A 14,998-nucleotide genomic window follows, 5' to 3' on the forward strand; every position below is an offset into this window, starting at 1 on the left:
CCCACACTCCTCAAAGTCTAATTGTAACTCAAGCAGTAGGAAAATGGGACAGTTACCCTGTCTTTTGTCCCCCAGTACATTATCTCACACCCAGGGGACCCAAGTACCCCTTGAGAATCAGGGTAATAGCTCAATACCTACTTACTGATGCTTCCTCCTTCCTAGCCCACCTCCTAGGTCTGACCTTGTCAGGGGGCTCCAGTCTCTCCATTTTTCTTACCTTGGCCCTCCACACCTGCAAGCCAGGAGCCTCCGAGTTCTGGGACATCCCGCCCCTGGTTTACCTTCTTTATATGCCTCTCTTAGGGGAGGCTCCCTGTTCAGTTCTGGTCTTTGTTTTTATGTTTGGTATTGTTTTTGGTTTTGGACATACAGCCATTTAGGCCCAAAGCCAACAGTGGCAAAAAAAAAAAAAAAAAAAAAAAGAGGTCATTCATCATTCCATTAATTAATTCTTTCAAAATTATTTATTGGCCACCTGCTCCTCTGACGAAGAGCTGTGCTAGACACTGCAAATGGAGCGGTGAACAAAACGGTAATGTTTTCTACCCAGATGATGGCTGCAAGTTATTGGGAGAGATGACATTAATCAAATAATCCTACCAGCATGTAATTTGGAATTGTGTTGTGAAGGGAGAAGATAGGGGCTAGGAGAAGGTTGAGCAAAGTACATACTTGATCTTATCTAGGGGAGGTGAAGTTAGGGAAGGCTTCCTTAGGAAGAGACATTACAGCAGAAATGCGGAGGATAAAGAGGAATTAACACAATGAAAGTTAACAAGTGACGGGGAGCATCCCAGGCAGTGGGAACAGCATGTGTACGAGTCCCGTGGCTGGGGGAAGGGAGCACCGCCAGCTTGAGGAACTGAGAGGAGACCAGTAAGGCTGGAGCATAAACAGAGAAAGGAGAAGTGGATCCAATGGGGCCAGAATTCTACAATCCAAATAGATAATTTTAGCTGGAGACAGACCTACACACACTGGGTGCACAGTCAAGATATAACCAATATGCTTACTTCATTCCAGCATAAATAGAGTAGGAGGAACTTGAAGTAAAAACAAATTAACCAAGACCAGAGGTTCAGGAAAAGGTAAATTCCCTACAATAAATATTCCAAAGCCTCAGAAGACAAAGGGCAGGGATATTTTTGTTTAATGAATTAATGAAGGATAAATGAGGGTGAATACAGATCGAATACTGAAGTAGACATCTCTGTTTCCAGCCATGCTCCCAGCAGAAGCCTGACTTGGCTCTGCCTCTTCCAGGCCTGTCACCACACTGCTCTTCCCTCTGGATGCTATGGTGTCCTGTACCTGTGACTGTCACAGCATTGTCCCTCTATATCACCGTGATGGTTTGCCACTTGGCTCTCCCACTGGAGTCTGAGCTCCTTGAAGGCAGGGATGTTGCCCTACTCATTTTTTCATCCCCAGGGACGAGCAGAGTGTCTGGCACATAATAGATGCTCAGTAAGTGTGGGCTGAAGGAACGTACAGTGTCCTGCTCATATAAATACTGCGATAGAATCAGGATGACAGAAGTGAGCAGGTGCCTAAGCCACCTGTACCCTCAGGACTAACAGCAAACATTTCAGGAGAGCCAGCTGTATTAGACATCTGTTTTGTGGTGAAATCTTAAACGTGTTCCTCAAGTGATCACATTCAGGATGTGGTTTTTCTTCTGGTTTTTTCTGTGGGTATGTGCAGCTCCTCAAGTCAACAGGAACTAAGCAAGAAAATCCACAAGATGAACTGCCAATTCTCTCCACTAGCCTAGGACATTAATATTCTGAGTATGAGTAGCCTTCATATTCCCAAGCTACATGTGCACACCCATTGTTTCCTTTTGTCCATTCAATGCCTCTGTGAAGTATTTGTAAAGAGGTTGAATGATTCGTCCAAGGTCCTACAGCAAATTGGTCCAGCCTAGAAGCTTTTCTCCTCCATTCGTTCCACTGCCTTACTCCCTACCCCAGCGCTTTGCTTTACCCACCTTGAAAGGAGATGGTTCTCAGCAGCCAGTCTAGGAGATGCTCTGGATAGCTCTGTGGGCCTTCCTCCTGCCAAGCAGAGCACTTGGAGCTCTGGAGGAAAGCCAAGGGGCTGCAGAGATTCAGCATACCAGAGCCGGGAGAGAGTTGGATAAGCCTGATCCACTTTCTCTTGCTCTCCCAGAGGCAACCTGACGCAACAAGCAGCTACAGAGCCAGCATCACGACCCAGACGGGAGCAGTCAAGAGCAGCCGGGAGGCTTCTTGCTGAACAGAACTGAAGACAGACAGCTGCCAGAAGGGGAGGGGGAGCCATTTCCTCCTGAGCCCAGGGCCAGGGAGCCTGCAGGCTGGAGACAAGCTAGTGTTATCAATGAGCCCACTGATGACAGCCAGCTTCCACAGGATGGGAGCCCTGCTCTAAAGAGCTACCCACTCAGTATGGGACACTACCACGCCCTTCTTCAGGAGATTGAAACCAAATCAACTATTACTCTTCTTACCTCTTTGGAGACCAACACTATTGTATGGTTAAATGATCAGAATCAAAAACTGAAAAATCGTGACTTTTTTTTCCACATTAAAAAAAAACTTGCTGAATAATTGCTGAGTGCTGAGTTTTAGGCATTTACTTAAAGAGGAAAAGGCAGTCTCGATTCTCAAGATGTTTACAGTCTAGTAGCAAGGTAGGCTGACACAAAAAATTACACATGGAAAAGAATGTGGTTAAGTGTCATAAAGAGAGGATTAGAATCTGCCTTAATGAAGCCAAGCCACAGGGAGGCCGTCAGGGAGGCCACTGGTCTTGAATGCCACCTGGAATTTAATCTGGAAGACAAATCCATGGCAAATGCCTATGATTGAGCAGTTTCCATGGATGCAACTTCTTTTCTTGGCTAGGAGGATAATAACAATCTGGTACCTATTAGAGTCAGTGCTGCACTGAGCGTTTTGCATACCCCACCACAGGTCATCATTAGAACCACCTCGAGGTGGGTACACTTAGCCTCCTATTTTACATCTTTCATAACTCATCCAAAGTCAATCAGCTAGAAAGAATTGGAAGTGGCATAGAAACTCAACATGTATTTAAAAATTTAAACATTACAGAAATCTGGCAACAACTGTGTTCCAGAAGTGATAACCTCCCCACAGATCCTGGTGAAATGCTCAGAGGTCCTGTGGAACAGTTCAGACTATGGTGGCATCTCTCTCTGGTGTCAGGCTCCTAGACTCTAAATCTCCCCAGGAGACCAGCAACTCCATGCAGGAGAAGGAAAGATAAGGGGAGAAAATGAAGACCATACATTTCAGAATTCTGCAGAATCAGGTGAAAATCCTCTGGGCCAAACCTATCTGAGATGATCTCTAAATTAAATGTCTTGGCCTTAGTCTCTGTCCTAAGCTCTCTGGACTCTGGACCCTGGGAATTGGCCTTGCTCTCGTAGGTATGACTAGTCTGAACCTGTTTGCCCATGGTGGTCAAATTTCCCTTCAGTCCTCAATGAATCACCAGCTGTTAGTTCTGACAGAGACGTTAGAGATGATCTAGCCCAATGTCTTCCATTTTTATATCACACATTGACAGTAATTAATGGCAGAGCCCCTAGGATGTTTCTTCTTTGTTTCAGTAAACAGTCATCTTACCACTCAACACTGATGTAAGTTATTCCCCTTGATTGCAAAACCCAGAAAAGGGTCTTGTAACTGTTGTACGCATCCACTGAGAACCTCTGTGAAACCCCATCTGTAATATTTTGCTCCATCTGCGGTACCCCTTTTCTGTGGTAGAGCCCTTTCTCTGATGATGAGAGTAGAGACTGCTGTTGCCAGCCTGCCCTTCTGTTTCCTCACTGGAACCCCCAGCATCTCTGCCATGTTCAAGGCCCGCAGCCATCCATTCTGTCTGCCAGATGCCTTATCGGCTTGACCCACTGGCAGGCAAAGCTAAGCTCATCCTTTCACCTGCTGGCTGCTTATCTGGGACACATGATGTGTGGAGAACAGCCTGCCAGGCAATGAGGAGCTGAGACGGTTCCTCTCCAAGACCCAGCAGATGAGGGGCGCAGCACTGACAAGCTAGGTCTGCCCCGGGACCTCATGCCTTTACTCTCCATTTGGGACAGCAAACATCTGTGCTCTCTGGCACCATGGGGCGAGGAGCAGAGAACAGGGTGGAAGGCCTGCAGCCAGTGGAAGACACCACGGCTCTTCTTTCCCCCATTGTAAAGGGCAGCCATGCCTGCTCACCACTTTGCTCATCTTCTCCTAGGACCCTCAAGCCACCTATGCAGCCCAGCTCCTGTGCCCCACCCTCCACCCTCCACACCACTCCTTTTTAGGAACCCAACCCCCAGTTTGGAGAGCATGGTAGGTTCCCATAGCGATAGGCCTTTTAGCTGTTTCCATGGCAACCAACACCCAGACCATTTAGTTGCTAGTCAACTGACAGCTGTAGGTGAATAGGATTCAGTTTAGAATCTGACAGGTAGGCCGGGGGATTCTCTTCTTGGAAGAAAACACAACCATCCAAAATGACTCAACTCTTCTAAAGACTTTCTTAGGCAACTACTGTGGAAATCCAGCGCCACTTTTTACCTCAGGTCACGTAACACTGCCTCTCCAATTCCCAACACACACACACACACACACACACACACACACACACACACACACACACACACACACACACACACACACCTCTCAGCAGAATGTCTCAGGCCTTTAAATTCTCCAAGCTCTATTTCCTGTTCTGTCTCCTTCCCAGAGAGCCCTCGGGAAAAACACTTGTTAAAGGTAACTATAACCTGGGTGACATTTTTCACACATAACCCTTTCCTCCGTGTCAGTGCTCTTCCTCTGTACCATGACCCTGTCCTTATACCAACTCAGTCATTTAAGCAATGTTTGCTTTTTGGATTGTCTGATGTGAATGGCTAATTCCAGATCACCTTTCCGTAGCCTGGACATCACCTATGTCAAGCCACCCTTCATACGTCTGTGGGTGTTCTCAGGGAACAGACTGTTTTATCAACCTTCATGAAGTATAATTAGGATCAATCATCTGTTTCTTTTAAAAAGTCAACTAAACTTTCAAAACCAAGCATAGGGGATTAGAAATTACTCCATGCTTATTGCTTTTCATTAGCCTGGAGATTTGACTGAATGCCAGGGCTCCCACCTAATACTCTCCCAGACTGGGGATACCAGGTGTTGGGTTTCCTTTATTCTGTAAGCAGGGGGTCCCCTTGTGTTTTTTTAACCACTGGAGTCTGGGGTTTCTCTACCCTGCAATTCATGTGAGAAGGGAGCTGTTGTCAGTCTCTGTGGCTTGCTCAGTGGACTAGAAAAATGTAAGACCGTCACTGCCAAGAGCATGACCTTTTTGAGAGGGGCGCCTGTGAACCATGTGTATCAAAGACGACCTTTCAGACTAATCCCTTCATGGGAGCGCTACCTAGCTCACTGCTGCAGGCTCCATGTAGCCTCACAATGGCTGGTAAACAGTCATAAGCTGTCGTGTGACCCTTCTGCTCTGACTGAAGGGTAATGCTAGTGAAACTGCTTTTCTTCTGTCTTCTTTCAACATATGAGGACAGAAGTGCAAGATGCAGGGCAGGTAGCCGTTAGCCTCAAAGGAGCTCAATGTCATGAGAGTCTTCTGGGAATTGGGAGAGAGTGGACACAAATGAGAACTGAGATTTTTCCTGGCACATGAAAAAGTGGCCATGCACAGAGGATTGCCTCATTTTTCTGAAGTGACATACCGTCATATATTGAGTTGAACCTTCTGATTTCCTGCTATACTTAGATGAGGAACAATGTCTGTCTCCTAGAATAACAGCTAACATTGTGTACTAGGTGCCAGGGGTCATCCTAAATGTTTTACAGGCATCATCTCATTTAATCCTCACAGCCCTACTGCTATTATCCCCATTTAACAGATAAGGAGACTGAAGCAGAGAAGTTAAGGGGTTTAAAGACCACACTGCCAGTCTTACTGATTGGTGAAGCCAGGATTCAATTACCAGCAGTCTGAAGCCAGAAACCAGAGCAGATAACCACCTTTGGAATTCACACAAGTCTGATATACCTAGTGTGGGCTGTTCCTCTAGACACAATGTGATAGAATACACAAAACATCTTAGCTACAGTAGCGGCTGAATGGCTCCGGGAATTAACTGGGAAATCTTGGCTGTTGATAAATTCATTCCCAATCTATGGCTGTCCCCTGGTGGTTTTCCTGGGAATCTCACAAGCCAAAAAGTTCTAGTGAAATTAGTGGGATGAAAAGAACTGGACCAAAGGACTTATTTGGTGCAGAAGCACCCCAGCTAAAAGAGATGACCTTCCAAGGTCCAAGTTGCCCAACTCCTTTGTGAATAGGGTTATAATTTCTATGAGAGCTAAAAGCTGATTGGTAGTACATCGATTCAAAACAGACAGCAAAGTGTATGCCCCGTGATTACACTTGTACTTCAAGAGTAGGACACTCCAAGATTGAAATAATTTAGACCTTACTTGCTGCAACTTCACATTTCATCTTTGAGCTTCTAGGCTTTCTTCATGGCAGAAGGTTCCCAAAGATTACTATGCTTATGCCAACTTGTAACTGAGCTCCCACCCCCACCCCAAATTCAGTTCCCTCCACTTTGCAGATGTTGTTACTCAACTAGGTGATGTCTGCTTTCACTGCTTCTTTCAAGCACACTCGGGGGTATAAGACTGTGCAAAAAAAGCAAACAAGAAAGGCATTTCCTATAAGACAGAGAGGTGAGGCCTAACTGGGCACAAGGGAGAAAGGCCAATTCCTGAAAGTCATGTCTTTACTGTGATCTGGGACCAGAGGACTGGGTGTTCACCTTCCTCGGATCTGGGGGAAGATACTCTGTGTGAAAGAAGCAGGTGTCCACAGCCCAAATGCAGAAGAAAAGATTGCCAAGTTTTTATTTATTCAAAGGGGTATTTCTGGGTGCATAAAGAGGCCACAAGTTAATGTTGTTAAAAAAAAAGTCAAACACCTGCTAATCAAGTGCTGCATTTAATGAAAACCACCTAAGATAGAAAAGGAGACATGAGATACCCGCAGAGAACCAGCCATCTGGAGTTGAATTTCTGTTGTAGAACGCCTCCCCTCCAATGCAACGCAGAACACCACTGCAGAGAGGTCACTGCCGTTGAAGCAGCGGAGCTGGACGTGCTTTCAAAGGTCAGGAGGCTTGCTAGCTGGACTCACTGAACTCAATGAGACACGTGGAGATGAGGAACTTGCAGATATAATATCCCAACTAGACGGAGGTGGTTTGGAACCCGTCCTCTGCTGCAAGGGTGGTAACCCCAGGGCAAGTTATCTAATATCCTCAAGCAGACTCATTTGAATCCTGTCTGGTTGGACCCTCCTTATTCCAACAGCAAACAAACAAACAAACAAAAAACCAAAAATAAAACCAAAAACTCAACAAAACCTGAAGACAATGAAATCAATTCCTATAGTCTCACTCTCTCTTCTTTCCTTCAACCGTTTTACAAAGGCTAGTACAAGGGCAACGGTTCTGAGCTCTCAGGAAATAGGGTCAGAGATGCTTTTGGAGGCTGAGAGGCATGAAACAGCCATCTAGAAATTCCTTTCATCTTATGGCACTGATTTAGTTTAGACTTGATTTCTCCTCCCCTCCCTCCACCTGTGCTCTCTCACCCCCAGATGGACATATTGGCATCAGACAGCTCTAGCTTTCAATCTGTACTGGGATTTGCCAGCAGAAGAGACGTTGGTCTTTGTCATCCTGAAGTTCCCACTGCACCACCAGTTTTATCTAGAGAAAGAGAAAACGAATTGGGAAAAATGAAGCTAGGACCTTGCCTCAATCCAGAATTGGTTTAATTATGAATCCTACATATAAATTGTAACAAACTGCCTAATTCCTCATACTTTTCTTCTTAAATCACACCATCACGAAGGCTGCTTGGGACGTGGGCACAGCCTGTGGACTTAAGCTCAGAAGGGCAAACCTATGATTTGGTGTTAGCAGTACCATGTCCTAGCCTAGTTAGCTTATCAAGTAACAGCTTCTAAAGTGTTCTTTTCCCTTTTAGATCAGTGGTACATAAATGAAGCCTTACATGAAAAATAATTTTACATTTAAACAATTTCACATGTATTTTGGCAGTTTGTTCCAGCTTTTTCCAACTGTAACTATGAAGAGCAGATAGTAAAAAGTTAGATTCTTAGGTCCCAGGAAACCTACTTGTTAGCTAGAAAAGGAAATGTCAAAGCACAAAGGATGCCCAAAGAAGTTTAGGGTTGTATGAATAATTTCAGGGACAATGACCCTTTGTGGCAATATAGTTTTGATTAATGCCCTTGAACTGTTTTTTTGATAATATAACTCCTTAGAGATCTCTGCCTTGACTTGCTGCACTCATACTATGACCTTTCTCTTCTGATTCTTTTTTTTTTTTTAACATTGATTTATTTATTGGTTTATTTATTTATTTACTACTAACGGAGGTACTGGGGATTGAACCCAGGACCTTATTCATGCTAGACAGGCACTCAACCACTGAGCTGTACATTTCCCCTCTGACTCTTAATAGTAAAGCACTTTGCCAGTCTTTTCTTATGTGGACATTAGCCTACTTGCTATTAGTTACAACCTTTCTTTCATACTCACGATGTTTCTTTGCAATGCAACATTTGAGTGACTGTGATACCCAGCTTCTCAAAACTTGTTTGGTAAGTTTTTCAAGACTAGTACATGTTAACTACTGTTCCACTTACTCTTGCACAAATTAACATAGTTTAAGTTGGTTTTCAGATGAAATGTAATTCACTTAACAATAACTACCATATATTAAGTGCCTAGTCTATATCAGGCCCTAACTAGAGACTCTGTATAAGTCACTAAGGCTCAGAAACACCTGTGATTATATGAATGTTCTTCAGGTTAATCTATAAATCTGCTTGTGACCTTTAGGGTCTCTGATAAGCCCTAAGAACAGACTCCCTATATTAGAGTCTCTTTAGAATGTTATTTAATTTCTTGCTGTTTTTAGGAACTAAATGGCCAGATTGCTCCTGGGTTCTACTTGATCTCCTTTTAAGAAATGCAGCTCTTTTTCTTGGTGGAAAAAAGTAATCCCCTTACTTCCTCCATTCTTACCAAGATTCCTATCTTTCACACAGGCCCATTGCTGCAGGCGCTATCTCACACGTGTTTGGCAGAAAAAGCAGCTGGTGGAGGAGAAAGGAGAGGGAAAAGCCACCTCTCTGCTATGAACTGAACAAATGACTGCTCTTTTGTTAAGAGATTAACGGAGAAACCAGGTTTTTCTGATGAAAATGCTATGACAACTTGAAATCCTGAACCGTTTGATATACCTGGCTGAAATCCTATAATACTCCACAGGTCTGGGAGTCACAAGCCCTGGCTCTAAATCTAGGCTGTAATATTTCTCAGCAGAGTGGACTCTGTTCATATTACATAGCATCGGAGGCTGAAATCTCTTGACCTGTAAAACGGGAATAATACCTCTATAGAGGGTGGTCCTGAGAATCCAGTGAAATACTGTATATAAAAGAGGCACCCTGAGGCCCAGGCTAACCATTAGGCCGTAGACAATGGACAAAGGGACAGAATGAAAACTGCTCCATCTCAGGATTCCTACACTCAGACTTATCTCCTTTCCCACAGGCGTCTGCCTCTTCCTCATACTCCTACTCCATTTTCTCCCTGCCCTCTCTTCTCTGATTTCTAACTCAGTCACAAGGCCTTTGGCATCCTCAACCACAAGGTCACTTACAGAGGGGTATTCATTCTTCACCGGCAGTTTATTCAGGTAGCTATAGGTCTTGTCTTTTTGGATGGGGCAGTTGATCCCACTCTTACAACCATCGGGCTCAGGAATGGGAAAGGGAATTGAGACGCCCAGCACAATGCCATGCACCACGGCTTTGCTACTTTGCGACTGAGTACCTAAAAGGAAGAAAAGAGAATCAGACAGTGAAGGAAATACCGATTTCCAAACTCGAAGTCAAAAATCCAGCTATAGTCTCAAGCAAAGGCATTGCTGTGATGGCAAATCAAAGGCTGTACCTCTTAACTCCTCAGGTCTGTTTCCCTCTGTAGTTATGCTTAGTGCCTCTGTCGATGCTACAGAGCGAGTATTCACTCTGAAACTTGAAAAACTACTGAGGCATAAAAAAAAAAGCAATCGGTGGGGGCTGTTTTCCGTACTCTTAACCCTGCCTTGCTCTTCACTGTCTTTCATAGTTTCTCAGGAGAATCAGAGCTACCTGGATAAATAATCTTATCCAATAAGCAAATTGATTTTTGGCAGTCAACTTTCTGTTTACTCTTTACATCAGCTTCTGTCAAAGTGTATTGTGTATCTTAAAGAGTGTGAGGAGACTGGTCCCTGAATTCACAAATACCCCACCCAGAGGATTCCATTAGAAATTAAGAATAAAATGGAAGACAATATGGAGAGAGGGAACAGAAGTCTCTGGAGAAGTGCTATGGGCTGTAACAGGAATGAAGGAGTAACTCATTAGAAATGGGGTAAATTAGGAAGAGGTACATTTCTCGCTAACCTCTACCTACCAGACTACAAGATGGGTATGAGGAATAAATATATTAAAATTGGGGCAATTGGAGTTATGAGTTATTTGATTATTCTGGAGATCCAGGGAATTGGCTCTGTTTCTTTCCGTCTGGGTTGGGGATTACTTTGTTTAGAAGGTACTTTTTTGGTTTGGAACAATAAGAAGGGACAGAGTATCACCCAGGAGAGAAAGCAACTCTAGTACATTGAGCTGTTGTTAGGCTTAAGAACAAGAGATGATAGGAATTTTGAGATTTCTTATCAGTCTGTGTAGTCTAGTTCCATAGGATAGAAAATGAGGGAAAGATTCAAGGTAGATACCCATTCTAGAAATAGAGATTTCACATTTGTCTAGATTTCTGGGAATCTGAAGGAGATGACTGTGGTACCAGGAGGCAACAAGTTCCAATGCTATTTCTTCAAGCTGAGGAATAATGCTTAGATTGTTAAACTTCTTGATTGTTTCCTGGGTCCCCAGTGAGTTCCTTAAACCTTACAGAGGCTGAATATTAATTGTTCCTCTATTTTCAGGCAGAAAATATTTAATAGCTGGAAGATGTATTGAAGTAATATTTTGGAGGAGTTCCAAAGTCTACAGAATTGGAGTCTGCACTACACTCTGCAGTCTGTAGCTAAACAGAGTTGAAACATTCCCAAAAAATCTGCTGTGCAAATTGGACTAAAACAGGACAGAGAGAAGCCAAGCTGTCTTCTCCAACCTGTGAACCCATGGAAATCCCCCGTTTGCTTGAAGGGAGTCTGGCAACTTGAGTCTGTGTCCTTAGGGCAACAGGCATATGGGAACCCAGTATGAGAAGGTAAGGGCATAGTGAATCCAAGATTTGCCCAGTGGGAAGGGAGGTCCCAGAATTCCTGACTGCAATTCCCCTCCCTCACATTCCCATGCTCATCCCAACAGCTGAGACTGATGTGATGTTTTAAGATGAATTTGAAGGTAAGAGCCACTTTTACTTACTACTGGCGAAGGTGACATTGACACCGTAAGATTGTCCTTTGTGCAGTTTGCAGGGCTGGGTGGGGCATGGGTTGACATTCACTTCCTTTATAACTCCGACCACAGAACCTACAAAAGAAGAAAAATGAATTGGAACAGGAGGGAAAACAAATCACCAAGGCTGTCCCGTACCTAATGGGAAGGAGCTCCGCACCCTCAGTGAGGGTGAGCTCGTTCTCCTCTGGCCATCAGGGGTCTCCGGGAAACTGTTCATATTTGCTGGGCGAAGTAGAATTAAAGAAATTAATGAGTATATATAGCCAGCTCCCCTGCTCTATATCCTGGGAGAGCTATACCAGGGAAAAACCATTCCACCCCTCCTTCTACCCCAACACAGGATTTTAAAGCAGCACACACATAGCATGAGCAATGGCTCAAGTCACAAGGTTGCCGTTTCTTTTTGGAATCTTGAGACTGGCTGCTCCCAACCTGCCCCTCCCCATCATCTTTCAGTCCTGTCCTGGGATCTCTCCAAATCAGAGGTCTCCGAGCTTCATATACCCTTACTGATGAGAACAATTTTAAGCACACATCAGTAATGCATATTAACACTCTACTCTGGAACCTGTGTTCTTCAAAATAAGTTTGGGGCAAAGTGTGTGTCCTTTTTTTTTTCCCCTCCAGTGTAAACAAGGAAAAAAGTACTGTTTGTTCACAATAAATGCTGACCAAAAAAGCTTAAGTACAAATCTTTAGAAATCCCCTTACTTCATTCAGGCCCCTGAAACCAAACAGTTGAATAGGAGAGGATGCAAGTAAACTGCCTGTTAACCCTGCCTGTAACAGGGTGAGCTTAAGCTTAACTTACCACTTACCTATCATTGCTGAGAGCTAGACTCCCATTTGAAATCTCACTGGCTCCATCACTTACTGTGGAACCTCAGGGCAAGATACTTAACTTCTCTAGACATAATAACAGTACCCTCACAGGGTAGGTGAGCTAATACACATATACAGCTCTTAGGTAAGTGCTTGGAATATAGTAATGCTATCTGAGTGTTTACTAATACTATTATCATACTGGGATTCAGTCCATGAATTCAATCTAGAGTAGCTGTTCCTGGTTAGCAAGTTCCCCTTTAACACAAAAGGTGAGACTCTCACCTCAAATATACCTTCTGGGTAGAAATGATGGATCTAGACAATAGAAAGGACTCTTTGTCTCAAAGTAGAATGTATGAGGTCAGAAATGAAATAGCAGGTTGAGAACTCATTATCGGCCTGTTCTTGGGTGGAACAGTTTCACCATATCGACCAACACTGCTCCAGCAAGGTCTCTAAATAATACTTTGCAGCCCCCTATCCCCAGCTTGCTTCTCCATCATGGCAAAGTTCTCAAACAATACACAAGGTTCTCTTCTCTAAGCACTCTCTTCCACTGTGTCCTATCTTCTATGTCACGGCTAGGCGGAAGAATACCTGGAACTTTAATCAACAAATTACTGAAAATCAGTGCTTATGCTAAAGCTTTCAACTTCCAGTTTCTACCTACTTCTTTCAAGGCTGGGTCATATGATCTGGTAGGAACTGAGTAAAGGGCAGTACTTGTAGCTCCTTCATCCAGTTTTTTTGCTGACAAGAGGGTCTTGGATTCCAGTGTCAATAGAACAAACTTCTCAGTCCTAACCTGCAAAAATTGCAAAACTAGTTTGCTTGGCCCCATTTCTCACTTGAGGAAATACTACTCCAAGGGAAACGGGGCATAGAGTGGAACTCAAAAAACCTTTTGATGTGGGTGAGCACTGAGATTTTTTACACCGTTATTTCCCAACTCAAAAGTAAATTGGAAAAAAAAAAGTAAATTGAAAGTCTATAGCTGAAACCCTCCTACCCTTAAGAAGTTTTTGCCATAGGTGTACACTTGCTTCTTTTTTTTTTTTTTTCCTTCCAAATGAGCAGAACAATGTCAGGATTTAGTTTCCTTATTTTTTTTTTTCTTTTAAATGTTACAGTTAAAACCTAAAGTGACTCACAAACACCCACTAGTTTCCTACTGCTTACTACCTGTAAGAACGTGGGCAAGTTACTTTTTATGTGCCTGTCTCCTCATCTATAAAACAAATCATGAGAGTTGAATGAGTTAATAAAGTTAGTGCAGTGTCTTCATCCAAATGTCAGCCATTAACTTTAATGGAGATGATAATAGCATCTTTCAAGTGCCAGTCTCTAGCTCAGTGGAACAGCATTTGTTAAGTATTAATATACCAGCAGTCTTTATTCCCTGATCAATCCTCTCCTGTAGCCCCCAAGTTTGCTTTTGCCTCAACATGAATTTTGATGACATAGTTTAAGAGTATTTACTCTCTCATTTACTTTTCCAACAAATATTAATTGAGCAGTTACTATTACCTGGGTACTGGATATAAAGAAGCAAATTTATTCTGGTCATCATGTCTGCTTTGTGACTGGGTAAGTTACCTAACATCTCTGGAATTCAAGATTGACTCTAAGATCTTCAAGTTTCCTTCCAGCTCACAAATTTTATAAAATCAGTTTCATGCCTTTTTAGTTTACCATTACACCTCTCCACTTCAGAAAAGTCCTGCTCAAACAATTAATTCCACAGGCTTCACTGAAGGAACTCACAATTTCTATCCGCTGTTGTATTTCTCAACAAAGATTCCAACCACATTGGTAAGAGAGGGTCATGTGTCACAAGTTGTGACCAGAAACATGAATTTTATAAATAGGAGGAAAAAACTGGTAAGAGTCACAAAATTCCACAGCTCAAAGGAAGCCCTAAAGGAACAAATAATCATGAAAAGGAGAATTGACTTTTTACTTGTCAGCAAAAAGGAAATTGAAAAGAAAAGCAACGGAGTGGGGTTAGGAGAGGTCATCCAAGATACAAGGCATAAATAAAAAGTTTTGAGCCGCATCCCTTACCCCTCAGGCCGCACATGAACCTTCGGTAGTTTGCCCTATAAACTTTAGGAAACTTCAGCAAAGGGCCCACCTCCAGGAATGTCCTGGAGCCCCAAACACGCGTTCCAAGGAAAAAGGCGAAGTTATGAGTGGTCAGGTTTCATAGAGGTCAGTATCTTGTCCTCCACCCTAGCCCATTCCCCGATGGGTACGAGGCTGAGCTTGGCCGCCCGCGGGACCCGCCCAACCTAGCCCAGGGGTCTTAGCACTAGGTTCCCGCAGAAGGCGTGGGAACCTCGAGGTGGCCCAGGGCTCACCGCAGTCCTTGAAATGCACCGGCTCGGCCAGGGCGGAGGCGCTAAGCGCCAGGAGCAGGAACGTGGGAGCCAAGAAACGCATCGCAGCTGAGGAGGTTCCAAGCTTAAGGAAGGAAGACCAACTAACGCGGTCACAAGATAAACCTGCTAGGGCGGGCCGGGGGAGGAGCCCAGTCAGGCTACCGGTCACCAGCAACCAGGGCCGAGGC

At 43.9% G+C, this 14,998-nt stretch overlaps 1 protein-coding gene across 1 annotated transcript; it reads right to left on the reverse strand.

Annotated features, from left to right (window-relative positions):
• Positions 1–6,912: 6,912 nt before the first annotated feature.
• On the reverse strand, positions 6,913–14,971 carry NPC2 (NPC intracellular cholesterol transporter 2). The gene is made up of 5 exons (XM_032482362.1): positions 14,790–14,971; positions 11,569–11,676; positions 9,792–9,964; positions 7,687–7,804; positions 6,913–7,226 (listed from the first exon to the last, which is right to left on the reverse strand). Exons 1-4 carry the CDS (start codon positions 14,869–14,871, stop codon positions 7,718–7,720), a joined length of 450 nt encoding a protein of 149 aa, XP_032338253.1. The 5' UTR covers positions 14,872–14,971; the 3' UTR covers positions 6,913–7,226; positions 7,687–7,717.
• Between the last annotated feature and the right edge of the window lie 27 nt (positions 14,972–14,998).

The sequence above is a fragment of the Camelus ferus genome, chromosome 6 (assembly GCF_009834535.1).
Source record: "Camelus ferus isolate YT-003-E chromosome 6, BCGSAC_Cfer_1.0, whole genome shotgun sequence".
NCBI lineage: Eukaryota > Metazoa > Chordata > Mammalia > Artiodactyla > Camelidae > Camelus > Camelus ferus.